This window comes from Protomyctophum parallelum (genome assembly GCF_964188405.1).
Source record: "Protomyctophum parallelum genome assembly, chromosome: 14".
Taxonomy (NCBI): domain Eukaryota; kingdom Metazoa; phylum Chordata; class Actinopteri; order Myctophiformes; family Myctophidae; genus Protomyctophum; species Protomyctophum parallelum.
In genome coordinates, this window is record NC_139709.1 from 16,086,836 (window position 1) to 16,107,372 (window position 20,537).

The 20,537-nt window shown below is 42.9% G+C and overlaps 1 protein-coding gene across 2 annotated transcripts in view; it reads left to right on the forward strand.

The window, feature by feature from the left end:
• mtcl1 (microtubule crosslinking factor 1) overlaps positions 1–20,537 on the forward strand; it is an 80,644-nt gene that overhangs the window by 46,223 nt on the left and 13,884 nt on the right. The window contains exons 9-14 of one of the 2 annotated variants that reach the window (XM_083782930.1): positions 2,262–2,414; positions 6,973–7,074; positions 7,633–7,905; positions 9,111–9,281; positions 10,878–11,045; positions 18,040–18,339. In XM_083782930.1, coding sequence (XP_083639056.1) covers positions 2,262–2,414; positions 6,973–7,074; positions 7,633–7,905; positions 9,111–9,281; positions 10,878–11,045; positions 18,040–18,339 — 1,167 coding nt within the window. The remainder of the gene's footprint in view (positions 1–2,261; positions 2,415–6,972; positions 7,075–7,632; positions 7,906–9,110; positions 9,282–10,877; positions 11,046–18,039; positions 18,340–20,537) is intronic. The other variant, XM_083782931.1, reaches the window with a different exon arrangement.

Consider the following 20,537-nt stretch of genomic DNA (forward strand, 5'->3'; position numbering starts at 1 on the left):
TGGTTTAGTATCACAACCTACACGGGGGAAGGACACTAGAGAAAGGTTGAGCTCATGAAAATATCGAGCATAGACTGTGTTTGTGACAAGCGACTTTGGGCTAATACTGGTTGCTCTTAACATTGATCCACGGGAAGAGCCCCGATTTATAGAGCCTTCGAAAAACCAGCGGGTTGTTGCCGGAGCCCTGTTTATTTGAACACACCCAAGGGACCAGTCATTAATAGATAATTTTAGGGATTTTAAATTTTTATGTTTATGCTAATGAAGCAAGGCATGCAAATAAGGAGCTATAATTAAAGGCACTGGCGGTCAGAGATACTATACAGCCCACCAGAAATGTCTGTCACAGCTTCCACAGCACAGGTCACAGCTTTGATCCTGAAGAAAGAAGACATTGGTGCTGCTTTAGCGCACTGTGAAACATGTTAATGAATGGCTAAATCAACCCAGAGCCCTTGCTATCTGAACATGCACTTTCAGTATAGCCTCAAACATTGTGTAGCGATAAAGCCAAACAAGCCTCTGTGGAGCCACCGGACATCCATTACCGATCCAGGGTGATACAGCAGCGCGCTGTCCCACCGCGAGCCACCCAGCTCAGCCCCCCTGGCACCACCACCCACAGCCCCCTCCCTGATTCACCACCACCACCACCACCCCCACCGCCATGGCTTGCTGCTGCACTTGCATCCACATCCGCATCCCCATGCACACACCCACCCACATAGCCTGCCTCCTTCACCCTGTTGCATACAGTAGCATCTGTAACCCGCCCTGCTTCCAGTCAGCCATGGCCCTATAGAGGAAGTGTGCCGGGAGTGTGCCGGGAAGGAGTTAAGGGAGTGCACAAGGGCTTAAGGCAGATTCTTCCATTTGGACTAAAAGCTTTTCTTTTTTTTTTCAGCTCGTCAAAATACCGCTTACAAGTTTACAATCAAGTTTTTCGCACGATTGGGCTGAAAATGTCTTGGGTGTCATTTTTGTTTTTGTGTTTTCTTTCTTTGTGTTTTTGTGTTTTTTGTGAACCAAACTGTTGAATGTAAGAAAGACATCAATCCAGCTTTTCATGTTAATTTCATGTTTCATGTTAATTTAAAGGGCGTAGGCTATACCGTACTTTTGCCGTCGTAGATTGAAGCTGCTTCCATGTTCATTCTATCCAATTCTATTTTTGTTTTTATTTCTGCTTTTGCTTCACGCAAACAACGCTCCCTGGCGAAGTTGGGTGGAAGGGACAAATGTCTAAGCTAACCTCCGTAGTCATGTGGCTCTGACAAATTGTTGTAGGACAACATTGAGTTCCAGGAGTGAAACCTCAAACATGCCCATATACAGTGTATTTAAAGTACTATTATTGTTTTGAATAACACAAACTTGTGTCATTTTCACCTATAGGGTGTAAGATCCGAGCTCACGCTTCTTCAACTTTTCACGTGCACGCACGGCTGTGCACGGCCATGCTATTAAAACGAACTTTTTTGTCAGCGTGCTACTCTAGCTAGCTAGCTAGCTGCTGCTCTGCTGCAGTCTGCCGTGGTCTCTCTCTCTCTCAGCTGTTGGTTTGGAACTCATGTATCCCTCATTGCATGCGCTTCATAACCAGTGTTTTGCATTCTTTTCCTCCCCCTTGCCCTTGGACTCCCTCTCCTTTGTTCCTCCTCGCTGTACGTGTTCCTCAACCCCTCCAGATGTTTCAGCCCATGATTTTGTTCATCCTCATCCTCGTCCTCTTCTCATCTCTCTCATACGCCGTCGTCTTTAAGTTGGTCTTCCTCTTTGCACTCTTCTTCATGTTCTAGCTTGTTTTTGTCTCTCTCTCACTCTCCACGCTGTCGGTTGATTTTTATTTATTTATTTTTTATTATTATTATTATTATTTTTACGTCTCCATCTCTGCTTGCATATTCTTGCATAATCTTTTTTTACCCATATTTATTTTTAGTTTTTTGCTTGCCTTCTTTGCTCATAACCCGGCCCCTACTACCACCCCCGGACCCTCCCTCTAGTTGGTTTGTCTTATGTGTGTTCATGTCCATGGTTTGCTTCATGCTCTCCCCACCTCCCCACTGACACCCATCATCCACCCACCACTTTGTAACTCATACACCGTCCCATCCCCCCCATCTTCCCCCATCATCCCTTCTGACCCCGCCCTACCCCCACCCTCTAACCCCTGACACCCCCCACCCCCCCCAAACGACCACCACCTCAACCGCACCCGACCCCACCCACCCAACCCACCTACCTCACACTCACAGTCCAGTCAGAGGGATGAGCTGGAGTGGCGTCTAGGACAGGAGCGAGGTGTGATGGAGACTCACAGCCAAGGCGGGGGACCTTCTCAGGCCCAGAGCAGGGCAGCCCCGGGATTCACTAGGTACCACATGAGGCCCCTGGCTTTAAGAGCAGAGGTCAGTGCCTCCTCCCTCCCTTCCCTCCCTCTCTCTTTCTCTCTCCCTCCCTCCCTCCCCTGTGGGACAGAGCTGACACTGGCTCTGCCAGCCCCACACACAAAGCCTGTTATGTAAAAGGTTAGAGTTGATTTATTGCCATAATACCATAATATATATATACCGTGCATAAAACGTAAAGGGAAGCATACAAGTATTTAATAATAATCCCCGGCATTGCCTCCTGAAGTGTTATATATGTTTTATTTATTTGCTCAATCACGATGAAACAAAATTGTCAGATTACGCAACACGATGGGAAGAAAACGAGACTTATGTAATGGTCAGTCATCAACTCATCATCGATGCACTGCAGAGTGCATGGATTCAGGAGGGCAAGGGGGACATAGTTTAGGACCTAAACTTTAGGTCATGAAGGATGATAAAGATAAAAGAACGTCTTAGTGACACTCCAGCCACGGTCACTTAGATCAGTGGTTCTCAAACTTGTTCATGTCGAGGACCCCCAAATTGATATGCATTTGGCCACGGACCCCAATCTGGAAATCTATTTTACCATGCAGGGACCCCCAGAAGAGAAAATGCATGGTATTTGTTTTTATTATTATTCAAAATCTTTCAATATCTGAAATAGCACATGTACAAGCTCTCAGCGTGGCATGAAGTGACGTGCTGTGAGCCTGTAGATCTGCTATTTTTAAATAGCCATATTATATTATATACATTGATGTACTTGGTTTAAATGACCCTGTGGTACCCCCCCCCCCCCCCCCCCAGACCCAACTTTGAGAACCACTGACTTTGAAGAAGATCTCACTTCATCCACACTTTGTTTTCCCACTAAATCTTCACTTCCCTCAGCCACTGGTGTAATTTCATTTAATTTAGCATTTTGTTATCATTTTATTTCATATTATTGTTGTTATTATTATTATTATTGTTATTGTTATTGTTATTATTTGTTATTATTATTATTTGTGCCATGCGCCACTGGACATTTTGTGTTGTTGGTGGTAGCAGTAGGCTGTTACTTGAGTGTTCAAACTTGCAAGTATCTGTTTACTAGTTCTAAAATCGGTATAGCAAATGGAGTTATTTCTAGAGCAGAGATTGAACTGGCGTACAGCCGTACACTGTGAAGACAGAGACGGTTGCTAAACATTCAGGAAGTTGTCCTCTAAAATCAAACGACACAGCGACCGTGCACTGCTGTGTTGACATGAATGTTTGTGCTTGTGTGTGCAAGTGGTCTATTATGTGAATCTGCACACTGCACGTTAAATGCTTTCTGACATCGGCTCACTGCCACATGCCCCACCGCGGTGTGATTTGACTCAGCAAATCGTCTGGAATCAGCCTTAATCAACATAGCCCATATAATGGCTATTATCTACCATAAAATACCCTTTAATATGAAAACGTTTTCACTGGTTTAATTTATTATGGCTTTGCTCATGAATTTTAGCGTACTCGTTTTGACAAAATGAATTATTAAGCACGATTCACGTCATGCCAAAATCGTTTCTACGGAATGAAACGAATGAAAAATATGAAAGTACTGTAAGTGGAAAAACATTAGCCCTTACTACATTTTGAATCTGACACACATTTCGTTGTCACTGACCCTTCATTTTTCTTTCCGTTTCATCTTTCGAATGTCCATTTAATATTTTGTAAGACGTGCCTCATCATGGGCAAGTGATGAGCCGTGGCCGGTGTCAGTGTTTTATTGCCAGCGTCGAATTGGATCCATCGATGCGATCAATCAATGACTGTGCTGCTGGTCGATAAACGAGCTTAGTCACAGAGCACACTGCAGGCCGTGGTCGCTTGCTAGTCGCTGCATCATCATCATATGGGCTTTCATAGAGAAGTTGCACACCGTTGTATAACACAGTGTCCTCCTGACAGGAGTGGATGTGAGATCCAGACACCTCCCCGACACCTCCCCTCGTGCTAAAGATGCAGTGGCGTATATACATTTACTTATGTACTGTACTTAAGTACAATTTTGAGGTATTTTTTTACTTTACTGGAGTATTTCCAATTTCCAATACTTTCAATTGTACTTAACTACATCTCAGATTCAAATATTGTACTTTAGTTACTAGTTACATTGTAGATTTTGTAATATTACAAAACATGAATTAACCACTTAATCCCTATATACATTTCGGCAACAGACATTTAGCTGATCTACAAGCTCACTGAGCTTGTAGATCTGCTATTTTCAAAAGATTTGTATACATGTGAAGATGTGTGAAATGGGACATTCTGCATAATGAGTACTTTCTACTTTTGGTACTTTAAGTACATTTTGATACCAATACTTTGGTGCTTTTCCTCAAGTAATTTTAGAATTCCAGACAACGGCCGGAGTATTGCTACATTGCAGTATTTATACTTTTACTTAAGTAAAACATTTGAGTACTTTTTCCAACACTGAACAGAGGATACACAGTATATAATCTATGAGGTACAAGTAAATGAATAGGAAAGGATGTATGCCTAGCAGGATTAGAACTACTATACAGTACTGTACTGTGCTGTAGGCCTACTGTATGTAACTAGGAGGATTAGATCTATTACTGTATACTGTATATAGAGTACTCATCCCCTGGATTGTTGCGGAAGTAACTGTCTCTGCCATATTGTCGGGGAGGTCGCTCTGTATTGTTTACGATATAATTCACTATTGTCACTCACATTTGATAGTCTTTTTCTTTAGTCTTATTTGAAACCGTACTAATTCTCCAGTGGTCACATTAGCGTTTTCTCACCGTCAGTTGATTCTTCATATTCATTATAAGTGAAACCGCTGGAATTATTATTATTATTTTCATAACGCAAGCCAGGTAGGGTATGAATTGTAAATGACAGGCGAGGGTATTTTTTATATTGTCCAGGGTGTCTGACAGACCCTCCCCCTCTTTTCTATAGTCTTCAAAGCACCATAGGCATTAATATACTATTTCCCATTCTGCATTTTCCTTTTTTTGTGTTGAAAGAAGTCAAGTAGAAAATTGCATGCCTGCCTGTATCTCCGTTTCTATCTCAACATTCAGCAAATAAAAGTGCTAACCCATATGATGCTCCGTCATTAGTTTGCTCAGCCGTAGCTCAGCACATCTAGATTAAGAACCCATTTATAAGGTTATAAGCTCAGTAGGAGGTATTAACCCACCATCTATGGCTGCCAGCGCAGCATGAATTATATAGCGTTGGGTTGAATCAGAAAGCTTTGATGTAGCCGAATAGCAAACCAATTAGTCTGACGGAAAACGGGTGCATTTAAAGTCCTCTTGTGTCCTCTAATGAATCTGTGCTCGTGACTGAGGAGACCAGATCTTGCAAGTGATTGTTGGTTTTCAAAGTTTCACTCTAAAAGTCCATGGCTTTGAGTGATTGTTGGTTTTCAAAGTTTCACTCTAAAAGTCCATGGCTTTGAGTGATTGTTGGTTTTCAAAGTTTCACTCTAAAAGTCCATGGCTTTGAGTGATTGTTGGTTTTCAAAGTTTCACTCTAAAAGTCCATGGCTTTGAGTGATTGTTGGTTTTCAAAGTTTCACTCTAAAAGTCCATGGCTTTGAGTGATTGTTGGTTTTCAAAGTTTCACTCTACGGGATATGTTTTTAACTTTTTGGCTGTTACATATTCAACAGTGGTGGAAAAAATACTTAATTGATTTACTTAAGTAAAAGTATCAATACTGCAATGTAGAAATACTTTATCATATCACTTTTAGAAGCAAAAATCCGGAATTCAAAATATATTTACAAAAGTACAAACGTATTGGTTTCAAAATGTAATTAAATGACCAAAAAAAAAGTAAAAAGTAAAAGTAGTCAAGTCATTGTGCATAATGTCCCATTTCAAGTTTTCAAATGTATAATATTTTGAAAATAGCATATCTGTGAGCTTGTAGATCATATCTGTGAGCTTGTAGATCGGCTATTTTCAAATGGCTGAAATGTCAGTAACTAGTAACTAAAGTTTTTCAAATAAATGTAGTGGAGTAAAAGTACAATATTAGCATCTACAATGTAGTGGAGTAGAAGTAAATGTACTGAAATTTTGAAATACTCCAGTAAAGTACCTCAAAATTGTACTCAAGTACAGTACTTAAGTAAATGTACTTAGTTACTCTCCACCACTGATATTTAACCCATCATGACTGATTTAACACTTTAAGACCACCGGGAAAGCATCTTTGTCGTTTTAGATTTAAGCTAAAAAGCATTCATTATACGGTTTTATACGAAAAAAACTGTAAAAGTTTCTGCAAAGATTTGTGCAAAAAATAAAATAATAATAATAATATATTTCTTTTTTTACTCAAATCTTTGCTTCTGGGGGTTCCGCGATCAAAATATTTTCGGATCGGGGGGTCGGCAACCAAATACCAAAACTTTTGAGACAACTGACATAGAGATCCAGAAAACTGGATTTAGACGACATTTGTAAAATCAGCCTCAGGTCTTAATGGGTTAAATTGTTGTTGTTGTTCATTGTTAATGTGGGTAACTGTGTGCTATGCTGTCATGTGGTTGTGGGCTCAGATGCGGGATACGTCTGCTTCCGAGATCCAGTTCCGTCTAGATCACGAGCGGAGGCTACGATTGGCTCAGGAGGAGAGGGAAGCTATTGGTTCTTTATCCCAGGTACAGTAAAATAACCGCCATCATTGGTCAGATGTCCTTTCACAGATAACACTTGGAACACTTTAATGTTCCTTTGTTACTAACTGGCTATGTATGTTGTATGTTGCTGATTCTGTAACGGGTCCATTTGGACACTCAGTTATGGGGGTCCTTGCAAATGAAACATTTGAGAACTACTAGTTGGACTCCTAATATGCCATAGTGTCGTAGTAAATCAGTGTCATACATATTCTGAAGAAAAGCCAGAGACTGACGTTCAGTAATTTGGTCTTATGATCAAAATAAGAACATTATAATGGTGTGTAAAAAAAGAGAAAATCAAAAATTTGACACAGACAAGACCAAGTCTTGCCAAGGACACATTATGTCCGTCTACGAACATATTGATGACGCCCTCCTGCTCTGAGATGTAGTGGAGTAGTAGTAAAAGGTATTGAAAATGGAGCTTTACTGGAAATACTCCGGTAAAGTAAAAGTACCTCAAACAGTACTTAACAGTACATAAGTAAATGTACTTAGCTGCTTTCCACCACTGCCTGACTGTGCATTAATCTCCAGGAGGACGAGGCACACCTGAGGCTGGAGGCGCGTCGCGGGGCCCTGGAGCTGCAGGGCCTGCAGGCCCCGCCCCCCTGCCCCTCCATGGGGGGCGAGGTCCCCTGGGCCCAGGAGCGCTCCCTGCTGCAGCAGGAGGTGCGTCTGTTCAGGCACAACACGGTGGTGTGCTACATGAAGCTGCGCTGGATCCTCATCCACTGGAGGCTGGGGGGCCGGGGGGGGGGGCGCCAGGACCCCACCGCCGACGACATGCCGCCCTCACCACACCCAGAGGTACGGCGGGATGGACAGACACGCACACACACACGCCGCAACACCAGTGTTTATTTTGTCGACTAAGACCATGACTAAAAATGTTCATCGACTATACCTTTTGTCACTGACGACAACAAAATGAAAATTAAATGAAAACTAAGCTACGGTGACTAGCCCAAAAGTACTTTCAAACAGCCGAGTTGAAAATATTTCAGCTCTCCGCTAGCAGAGAAAAACGGCCAGCACCACACTCTGCTGGGGTTTCCAAAACTCTCCCGATTATACATAGCTGCATGAATTACGAGATCCACATTGGAGGCACACCGTTCCCATGTGGATCCTGAGAGCCACATGATTAGATTCTGTGTTTTCCCTGCTTTATTTGGCAGCCTGTCTTTAGGAGCAAAATGATGAGGAGAAAACCTGCTGCATGTCTGATTCCTCACTACTTCAGACAGGAAGGAGAGGCTCAGCACACACACAGCCCCCCCCCCCCTTCTCTCTCTCTCTCTCTCTCTCTCTCTCTCTCTCTCTCTCTCGCACACACACACGCACAACCACATGATGAAGAAATATGTAGCATTACAGGACTCATTGATTGTTTGAATGGATGAAGTAGATATTGTTTTAAACCAACCTACAGTATATGGTAGACTAGTAGGCCTATGGAGTATGTTAATAGTCTTCAATATAACTAGCAGTAGTATCCGCAGTGGTAACTTGAAGGTGGTCTCCATTGACACTGTTGTCGCCTAGCATACCGACTGGTTGACCTAGGTGTTACCACTGATACTAATGAAGGCTCTGTTACATTCTGGTCAAGAGTCAGGGTGCTACTATTGTGCATGTTGGCTCACTGGAAACACTCAGTGGGTCTCAAACTGTCCTTGAGTAGGTCCCAAATGGCCCCGTACAGGTGTGTAACTCTAAGAGTGTACAAAAGGAACCAAATGGACCCTTATGGGTCCATTTGATTCCATTTGAAGTGTCAGAATTATTAAAAAGTTTGAGAACCACTGCACACTAAATGGAACAGAGCTTTAATTAGTATCATCGGTAACACCTGTGAAGGAAGTAGGGAAGCGGCCCGGAAGTAGGAAGAGTTATTCTGTGTGCATCTGTGCATTATAGCCCATTCAATCCAACATAATTATTGTGCAGCCGAACTAGACCAAAACCAAAGTGGTCATTTCAAGGCCATGTAACGTGTTGTTCCGTTGCAGTTGGAGAAGCTGGAGGGTATTCCAGAGCTGGGCTCCATGATGGATCCGGTGGAAGGGGAGCCAGAGCGAGAAGACAGACTGTGCACCCCGCAGACCCCAGGGGGGGACATCTGTGAGACGGTGCCGGTGGTCCTGCTGCCGTCCCCCGAACGACTGCAGCACCAGAGACAGGTACGCTTCACGCTTCACTTCCTGCTTACCTGGAACGCATCCGTGTCACCTTAGCTTTAAACCACTTTAACCGTTATTTTAGCTACTGAAAAGTAGCAAATCTACAAGCTCATAGTGTGGTGCTTGTAGATCTGCTATTTTTGAAAAATTGTGAAAACGTGTGTAAATCTTTGAAAACCGTATTATTTTCCAGCGAATGTTTTTAAGTCATATCTTTGGGGGTGCCTGGAACAACATATTTTCAGATGTGGGTCGGTGGCCGAATACATATAATTGTGGGAGTCCTTGACAGGAAAAGGTTTGAGAACCACTGATATAGAAACATAGGTTGCCTCCTTGAAATACAGGCCCCCCGGTCTGGACATTACCATGTCAACCCGCAGTTCTAATGGACAAGTCCAGTCCAGTTCAAGGACAGTCCTCTGGTGCAGAGTCGTTTCTCAAACTGTTTCATCCCCAAATTATTTTTTTGGTCCATCTGAAACTATTTTGTTCCAGGAAACCCCCCAATACAAGACTTGTGGTGTTAACCTATTTCAAAATATTCTTAATAAAATCTAGATGTTTTTTAAATTGCTTGTAAAGTCGCCATTAGAGTTCCGCCCCTCGTTAGAAAAAAGTATGAAGGTGGAATGTTTTCCAGAAGAGTTCTACTAGAGATCTTGCTGTATTTGTTCCCAGAAACATAGCAGTGATGAGTAATATGCTACATGCATTTGCATTTGAATATTTTTTCACAAATAATTAATTTTACATGTTGCCTATTGTTATTGAGCACAAAGTAATGTTTCATTAGTGCTGTTTAGTTTGGCGCAGTATGCAAATCAGAGTGACGACCTAGATAGCATCGGGAAGGCAGCGATTCCTTTACTCACTGTACTCGCATTGATGTACTGTACGCTGTTCAGACAAAAAGCAGACGATCACTGCACTGTAGCCACAGAGGACAAAGGAGGCAGTGTTCTTCCGTTGGCCATTCAGTACAGCGTTTGTATTCAACAGTTAGTGGGATAATATTATGTCACAGTTTTTAATGTATCCACAAACGTTCTATGCCATCGTGGTCTACTTAGTCTCTGTCCGAAATGGGGGGGACAAAAGAAAGTGTGGACATATTCCGGCTTGAATGCATTATTTAGCAGCTCTAAGTGCTTCTGCTTTGTCATGTATATTTTGATTTTGTTTTTGCCACAACTCCACTGTACAGAAATGTTTTTTTTTACAGTCAATGTGATGCTCTGACTGGTTTACATCTTCATTTTGTCTCTGGTTTTCCAATTTTCAAGTACCAAAAGTAACCAAAGCTTGAAATGATTTTGAGTTACCTAATACTGCGCATGCATGCATGCATGTGTGTGCATGGCTGTGCACTGATGGAGCTGCTCCAGTTGTACATGTGTCCTGACGGTCTGTTGTGACCTCTCTCTACTGTACATGTGTCCTGACCGTCTGGTGTGACCTCTCTCTACTGTACATGTGTCCTGACCGTCTGGTGTGACCTCTCTCTACTGTACATGTGTCCTGACCGTCTGGTGTGACCTCTCTCTACTGTACTTGTGTCCTGACCGTCTGGTGTGACCTCTCTCTCGTCCGCAGCTGGGGGAGAACCGGCGCATGCTGCAGGCCCTCCGGGGCCTCCTGGAGGAGTTCCGCATGGAGCTGAGGGAGGAGGAGAACAGGCGCTGCCAGCTGCAGCAGTCCTATGCCAACGACAAGGCCGACTGGGAGGTCAAGTGGGCAGAGATGAAGTGCCAGGTTGCCCAGGTAACGGAGCAGAGGGCATAGGATCACTGTCTATGCCACTATTGGATCACTGATCGCGACCCATTCGTGGGTCACGGACGCATTTCTGTGTCCCTTTATTAATTATATATTTTTTAACTTATAACATTTCTTCGATTTCAATCGTCGTTTCAATAGTTTTTGTTTAATGATTTTTGAGGGTAGAAATGAGAAAATCTCTCTCGCACTGTTTTTCCTTAATTTTTTGACAATGGGTTCTCAGATTGGGAGTTCAGAGACAAGATGAGACTTACTGTACTAACATAATTTGGACTCGTTGAACTTCCCTCATTTCATTGTCAGTGAGAGGACAGAACAGAAGTTCATTGAGTGCGAGGCTGACCCCAGCCTGATCTATTAATACAAGCTTTGGCCTCAGCCCGGGTCTAATCAACCCACAGTCACAGGGTCCCGTTGGGGCCCGGCGGGCATGTGCAGTGGTGGGAAAAGTACTCACAATTTTTACTTAAGTAAAAGTGTCAATAATGCAATGTAGAAATACTCTTTTACAAGTCCGGAATTCAAAATGTACTTGAGTACAAAAGTATTGGCATCAAAAAGTACCAAAAATAAAAGTTCTCATTTCAAAAGTAAAACAAAATTGTCTACTTAAGTACAATACTGTGTGAAGTGAGGGGCGCTCTTATAATCATACATCATCTCATTCCAGCCAATCACAATTTGTTTGTGTTTGTTAATACACAAACCCTCAAAGCTGGACATAGGAGGGGCTAGTGCCCCTCAGAAATTTCCAGTATAACGAATTTAGTTTTCCATTAGAAAAGAGGTTTAATTTTACATAATGAAATTGCATTACAGTATAAAAGGGAGCATTCACATTATCATAGGCTATATAGAGAGTAGGCTACGGTAATTTGCCATTTAACAAAAGCAAATGGTGCTGCGCGGCGCGGCACCACGTGCCCACTAGTGCCTTGCTCCAGGGTACTTAACCACATGAACCCTAGCATCCCTATCCTGGGGGTGCTGTGACGCATTGTGAGATTGCAGATCTGCTATTTTCGGCGAAGACATTTTAATGTAGAGCCGAAGTGTAGGACCTAGTATAGAGCCCTGGGGGAACTTAAGGTCAAGTATCGATTTGAAGTGCTTATATGTTGGGTTATTGAAGGAGCGGCGAGTGTCGCTCGTTCAACTCTCTCTGCCCACAATAGTAAAATTATGTAACGACGAACCATAAAGCATGGCAACGAACTTGTGCATAATATAGTCGTGTTACAGAGAGTTATAGTATGTGGGCCTTCCGTGGAGGCTTTGCTGTTATTGTCTGCAGTGCCTCCAGACACTTCATTGCAGAGGAACTTGACAGTTCAGCTTTGCACAGTAAAATACAGAGTGTTCGTTTACAAGAGCTGAGGCCGATTCTACAAATGCCTTCTCACCCCTTCAAGATTTTTCAAAGATGTTACAAATAGCAGATTACAGTATTGTAATATATCTGCAATAATCTGCTATTTTTTGAACAACATAAAATCTAAAATGACACAGATTCTTTCCCGGTTTTCATGGGTTAACTCTTGGGAATGTGCAAATGTGACCGAATGATCCCATCATCTCAGAGTTGCAAATTGATAGATTAGTAGATAGATTGATAGATTATTATCACATTAGTATGTGATAATATGCGTGCTCTGCAAGGGGTAGAAACAAGTTCCTGATAACTACATGAAACAATGTTTCAAAATAAATAAACGTAAACAAAATAAATCTCAATGAATTCAAGGCTTCATGGGGTGTGTAATAGATAGACAATAAGTTATTTTATGTGTTTTACGGATACTGAATAATAAACTGAATTCAAGGTTGTTTTGTTTTTTTGTTTTCAAAGTTGTATACATAGCATTTTGTAATATAACCCCTCATATAACTCTTCACCTATCATGCATAAAAATAGTCATTCATTTTAAGCATCCGGTATTAATGACGACCGGACCGGACGGTCACTTCTTAAACCAGGCGACCTCAACACGTTCTCTATTGGTCACTGGCAGTAAGTCAAGCTCCCCTAAATATCGGTCTAAATTTATGAGTTACAGCCTGACTTCCACTTAAAACTTAAAACACTGACTAACCATTACTGTGACCACATTCGCCACACATCTCATGTTATAATGAATAATTAAGATTTTTAAATAAAACATTTATACGAGCAAGAATGAGAGCTATGTAAACTTAGGTTTGACTGTCACTGTAGATCAATGTATCACTAGGCTGGAGTTTCTGACTTCTGTTCAGCACTGCTTTGTGCCACTGTGTTGTTGTGGGATCAAAGCCTGTGTGCAGATTAAGAAGCTCCATTCTGCTGCAGGCAGGAAAGACTTTGAATTTGGGAGTCTCTCCCTCACTCTTCGTATCTTCTTTGATCATCGTTGAATCGCTACTGTAAGTTCGTGGCCTCTCTCCCACGAGTTTGACAATCCCCACTCATGTTCCTATTGATTATCTCTCTCTCTCGTTCTTTCTCTCCGTGACATATCCGCTGTCAAATCTGGACGGCCAATTATATATCTCCGCCAGCCGAAGGCAGGGTGAGAGATTACGTTTTCACCCCTGTGTGTGTCTGCCTGTATGTTCAGGGCTCATCTCGTAAACCACTTTTTCCAATCGGCGCCAAACCGTCTGTGCACACTGGCAGTAGGTCAAGGTAGACACTCCCTCCCTGACAATTGTTGTTTAATATTTTTGTGAATGCATTACCGCCGTCCTACTGGAGAGTCCTGTAATGTCCCTGTTCATACGGAAGTGCTTCTGACTCTGTCAGCCACACATACAGGGCTGTGTATGCCAGTGGTGACATAATTGACTCTACCTTTAGTTTACTTTAGAGTTACAAGCTGACACTTTATTTTCCTTTTTTTTTTTTTTACAATTCCTCAGACAGATGTAAACACACCTCAGACTGATGTAGACACACACAGCCAACACAAAGTGTCATAGTGACCCTGGTTAACTATAACGCAACGCTTTCATGCTTACCCCCCACACACATACAGTACACAGAGTCACCAGGACACAAGCTGCACACATCTAGGAGGCCTGCAACAACACAAATAGACAGAGACTACAGCGCCACACGGATAGACAATCCTTCCATCATCATCCGGTCTTGACACTAGGGATGCGACCCTAATGGTTCCATTTGGTTCTATTTGTACACTCTTAAGTTAAATTAACTTTGATTTTACAATATAAATTGGGGTCTCAGAGAGAGAAATACCATTAAATGGGGGTCCATAGCCTAATGCATATCAAACTGGGGGTCCTTGAAATTAAACAGGTTGAGAATCACTGCTAGAGCTGTAAAAATCTTAATTTATGGGGGTCCCTGGCATATAATTTCAAATGGGGGTCCGCGGGCTAATTGGTGTCAATTTGGGGGTCCTTGACATGAAAAAAGTTTGGGAACCACTGCTCTACAAAGCTTACAGATTGTAGCTTTAGCTCTGAAAGAGTAAAGATGACCCAATTTGTGTGTATGCATCTTGGCCCACAAAAAGCTGTGGAACTCTCTCTGGTCTATTTTGATCCTAATTAATTATACCAGTGATGTGTAGAGAGGCTTGCTTCAGACGAATACATTAACAAACAAACTAGGACATCAATGGCTGTTTACTTTGACCTTTGGTACAGCGATATTGCGTGGAAACCTTTTACTGTATGTCCAAAACCATTACTTTTCAGGAAATGGAAAAAGTACCTGTTGTAGTAATTATTTTGTAGTAAGCTCCTTTTTATTATATTTAATACTCATAGGTTAAATATTTATAAAAACCCACAGACTTAACTACATTCAATCTTTCAAATACAAGCTCGCCAGGCGCAACAGTACAACGTTGCGCCTGTAGCTTGTAGATCGACTATTTCCACTACTTCCTACTTATCCTCTTATATATCAATATATCATACACATATACTACTATATAGATATCTATACTTAGTATAATATATCTAGATACAAATGAGTTAAACTCAATGCAAGAAAAGACTAATAGAATACAGTAACAGTATACACAGGGAAAGCTTGGGCTCACTAAACTACAGCATAAATTGTGCAACGCTCTCTTTCCAGTTTACTACACCTAAGGGGAATAGACAAACTCAATGCAGTTCTCATGTATTTGGCATTTAAAGGACACCAGGCAGTCTGTCATGTTTTTTGTATTGAGACTTATCAAACTTATAGGAACACTGCGCAGAATCTTCTCTTATTTGAATGAAACAAATTCATACAGATATATCAGTCAGGTGTATTTGTAAAGCACATTTAAAAACAACAAAAGTTGACCAAAGTAGAATAGAATAGTCCCCACTCCTTTGGGGTGTATATATGCACAAATTCGTCTTCTGCTCTTTACCCATCCTATAGCAACTAGGAGCAGTGAGCAGCCATTATACGGCTCAGGGAGCAATTAGGGGTTAGGAATCTTGCTCAGGGACACACACAGACACCTGGGACTCCCCAGGCAGGCTCACTAACCACTATTATTACTTGCGCGAGCAGAGTGCAAGTACTGTTTTCGGCTGCGTATGTCCGTGACTCCTTTGGCCAATCGGGGATTGTGAATTGTCGGTGACACGCTCGGCCAATCAGGGATTGTGTATTGTCTTTGGTGCCGTTGCTCGGCCAATCAGAGCGTGAGTTGGCAGCTCGCTGCGTATGTCGGTGGCCCCTCGACGGATTGGATTGGGTCCGTGTGTTGGTGGCGTCGCTCGGCCAATCAGGGATTTGACTGATGAAGTAACTATGTATGTTTATCTAAAAACGGCCATGTGTGGATGATGTCAAAAGTTTCAAAGTTATATATAGGGAACTTAAAATATAACTTAAAAAATCCATGGATGCTGATAGTGTCTGTGTTGCATGCTCTGCTCGAAAAGCGCAAGTTGGCAGCTCGACAGAGTGCATTTCTAGTTATTATTATTACTTGCGCAAAGCAGAGTGTGCAAGTAATGTTTTTTGTCTGGTGCTTCGATGCGTATTATTATTATTATTATTATTATAATAAGATGTATTAAAACTTTATATTTAAAATAAACGTGGTTCAGTCAGACAACTCACAAATAGATTTAACCAATATTTATTATAGAAAGTGCACATATATTTGACTTGCCGTTCGGCTCTATCTCCCTGCTCTTAATGTTTTATTAAGGGCGACTGTGGCTCAAGAGGTAGAGCAGGTCGTCCAATGATCCATGGGTCGGCGGTTCGAATCCCGGCTCCTCCTGGCTACATGTCGAAGTGTCTTTGGGCAAGACACTGAACCCCAAATTGCTCCCGATGTGCTGGTTGGTACCTTGCATGGCTTCCGCCGCAATCGGTGTATGAATGTGTGTGTGAATGGGTGAATGTAATGCACAATCTATGTAAAGCGCCTTGGATAAAGGCGCTATATAAATGCACCATTTACCATTTTTATGATGGTGTTCAATCGTGCCGAGCAGGGAGATAGATATACAATAAAAACCCCATGGGGAGCATAAATAACAGAGCCCACCGGTGGTGCTGGGGTGGTGGTGGGAGTAAACATCACATAACAACCAGGAACCATATGCAGAGGAAGGCAGGAAGAGCATGCAATCTAGTGAGCTTAAGTAGCCCGTCCAATTGGTCAGCTGACTGCCACATCAGCAAATGACGTGTGGGACTTGCACACACTTATACACCCACATAGTAATGCAGCATGTTAACCCCTTGAGTATAGTATGCGCCTTTGAGCACGGCATGAACCCCCTTGAGTATGTCTGACTGATCTAACTCTGCAGGCTACGCATCATTTATTAAGGTGTGTCTTAATATGGAATTTAAAAGACTCAGTTCAGGGGGAAGACCTATAATAAAAGTGGTAAACTATTCCAAAGCCTAGGGGCAGAATGATAGAAGTCAAGGTCACCCTTATTTTGTAACCATAACCGAGGAACAGACAGTAGTAGAGTAGGTACAAAGGAGGTCAGAATATTATTTTGGTGCCAGGCCATGTAGTGCTTTAAAAACCAAATTATAAAACCTTAAACTGGATCCTGTATTTAAGAGGCAGCCAGTGAAAAGAGGCCAGTGCAGGGGAGACTAGCGGCTGCATTCTAAACAAAAGAATGACTGACTAGGGAATTACAGTAATCAATATGGGAAGAAATTAAGTGTATCACAGTATCACAGTCTCCAGATCCTTAGATTAGAGGACATTTTTAGTTTTTAGTTTGACAATGGCTCTAAGCCATTGTCAAACTATATTATGCCATTGGCACATATTATGCCAATTATGAAAATTGCTCAACATATGCAAGTTAGCATCCGGCAGTTTCTACATGCTGGGGACCCATACTAAACATTTCTAACATAAAACTTTGGTATACTCAACATGTCCGGGTTCACAATGGGGCTCTATAAACTTTAGTTTTTAATTTTTGTACCATTTTGAAAATCTTTTTTGAATGTTCAAATTGCCTATCTACAAGCTCACAACATTTTGATGTAAATCGGCTAGTAATTTTTATCAAAATATATTTTTTATATTTTTCAAAATAGTAAAAATGGCTAAAATGTTTAGGGATAAGGGGGTTAGCGCTGACAAATAGGGCCCCTAGACTTTTTTCATTGTAGAGTATGTGTAGATTTAAAGATTAACGGCCTAGGTTGGTGGCTGGCCACGCCTCTGGTGGAGTCAGGAGGACCAGGGGTTCCGTTCCTAGCTTGAACGGTATACCGCCCTATAGCAGTGGTCAGTGGGGTCTTCGAGGGGGTCCCATGGAGTCCCTAGCTAAATGATTGATAGTTGGAAACCACATGGACCCTTACAGGTCTGTAAATCTGAGATTGTACATTCTGGAGATCCCGTAGCGCAGAGTTGTGGGGTCCCTGGTCTAATGCATACCAATCTGAGGGTCCTTGAATTAAAAAACCTTTTTTTGCACTCTCACGACATGTTTCTCTTCATGGCTTCTCTGTCTTTTTGACCAGCTGGAGGAGGCACGAGGGGGGTTCCGAGGGGAGGCGGAGGAGGAAGGAGAGGAGGAGAACCCAGAGGAGGTGCCCCTCGAGCAGGCGCTGGCGCCCGGCGAGGAGCCCTTCAAGCAGGAGCGCGAGGAGCACCGGCGCCTCCTGGCGGACAGCCACAGCACCTCCCTGGACCTGCGCTGGAAGCTGCAGCACGGCGAGAGGAGGTGGAGCCGCGAGAGGATGGAGCTGCTGGAGCGCTTCGACCGCGAGAAGCAGGAGTGGGACGGCAGCATGAGGGAACTCCACCGCAAGATGGAGAGAGTAAGAAGAAGCACAATGTTAACCTTCTCATTGTCGTCTTCATTTAACCAATTAAACCCTCTACTACACATACTTCATTGACCCCCAGACCTCTATACTTGGTGGTCTCCTCCTATTAACAAAATAGTAGATCGACACGCATTGTGTCGTGACCCGTGAGAGAGAGAGAAATAGGATTGTAGGGAGGGAGAGATCTACAGTAACTACTAATTCTAGAGATTGCGTCCTAATAAGCCCAAACCACAGCAACTCAATGAGTTGCATTTGGGTGGTTGACCTTAAAACCGGTTTTGTCCCGACGCGACCCTTTGGTGTGGTTTGGCCTTTAGAAAGCGTCCTCAGATATTCTGCGCTGTGATTGGCTGACCATCGCAAAACGGGTGTGCCACATGAGCCAATATAAGTTGCAGTACAGTACAGTACAGTACAGTACAGTACAGTACAGCCACCGGCCCGTAGAAGCTGCTTCACCATGTCTTTGAGCGGCGATAGCCCCTCCTATGCCCAGCTTTGTGTGCTTGTGAGGATAAAAAGTGTGGACAGAGAAGTTAGGACACCAAAAGTGATTGGCTGAGAACGGGATGTGAGGATAAAAAGTGACGACGTCAAAAATTATTGGCCGGAATGTAATCATGATAAGAGCGCCCCTCACTTCACAGCACTTCAAGCAGACCAGCAGTAGAGGTGCTCTTTTTGGGGGAAAGTTGACCAGGGGCCTCCACCTGAGTCCCCTGGCACTCCATGACACTCCCTCAGGTCGCTGTGAGCCATGTGCGTGCCGAGTTTGAATTGGACAATTCTTGAGATACATGAACTACAGACAAACTTACAGACGGACGGACGTACAGTACATACTTAAAGAGATTTTGCAAATGTACACTCGAGTCCACAACTTATGGACACCCTATTTGGACATAACGGATGAAGGTCAATTTAAGATTCTATATTTGGAGATGGATGACTCATCACGACTTGGGTCACCACGATGATACATGTTGATGACATGTTGGTCTGTATAAAGCAGTGGCAGCTTCAGTCTGGGCAGAGTTTGAATTGCGCCTTCAAGAACTGTGCTCTCAAGTCAACCTAATTCTTCCACAGAGTAGACGGCTGCTCTTCTGAGATAATCTTCCAATTACGTGGTAAGACTTCTACTATACCCAGATTAATCAAGAACCTCACTGCAACAAATCCTAACCACTCGACTAGCAATCAACCTACCTTTTCAGAATGGCTCGGAATGCGGGCGTTATTCAAAAACTGGACATGATGAAAAGTGAATTTGCTAAAAAGATTGAAAAGGTTATGCAGGCAATTCAAGAAGTTAAAACGGAGATAGAGTGTGTGAAGAGAGAGACGCAGAGAGAAGGGGAAACCGTAATGTCTAAGGAGGACATATTATCCACCACCAGAAACAGACAACTTCCATCACAGTCCAGCAGCATTGATGATGAACGACCGCTCCTGAAAGGAGTGAAATCCCAATTTATCCTGACTCGGGCTTCCTGTTCTGAGTGTACATGTGCTTTGAAATCTCTCTTCCAACACATGAAGGAGAGCCACAACGACCTCTACTGCCAAATGCTGAGGAATGAACTACTCCCGTCAGCCGGTCAGAAGATCAACAACTCCGTAACCAGCCAAATCCAAGGAGACACAGACAAACCAAGTCATGAACGGGTTCCCAAGACTTTAGCTCATCCCGGAGAATCAAAGGCACATCAGCTGTCTTTTGCAGGAGAGACGCCTCTCATCTGTAAAGAGTGTGACAAGAGTTTCAAAAGCGTATGGACGCTGAAGAGACACCAGCTCGTCCACAGTGGAGAAAAACCCTTCCACTGCACTCAGTGCGACAAGAGTTTCAGTCAGCGTGTTCATCTGAAGACACACAGGCACACCCACAACGGAGAAAGACCTTTCCAATGTATGCTGTGCGACAAGGGTTTCAACGACAAACAGAATCTGAAGCGACACCAGCGTATCCACACTGGTGAAAGACCGTACAGCTGTAAAGAATGTGACAAGAGTTTCCGTCAGTTAGATTACCTGAGGACGCACCAGCGTCTTCACACTGGAGAAAAACCCTTCGAATGTGCTCACTGTGACAAGAGATTTAGTCAGTCGGGTACTCTGATGAGACACAAGCGTATCCACACTGGAGAACGGCCATTCTACTGTAAAAGCTGTCACCAGAGTTT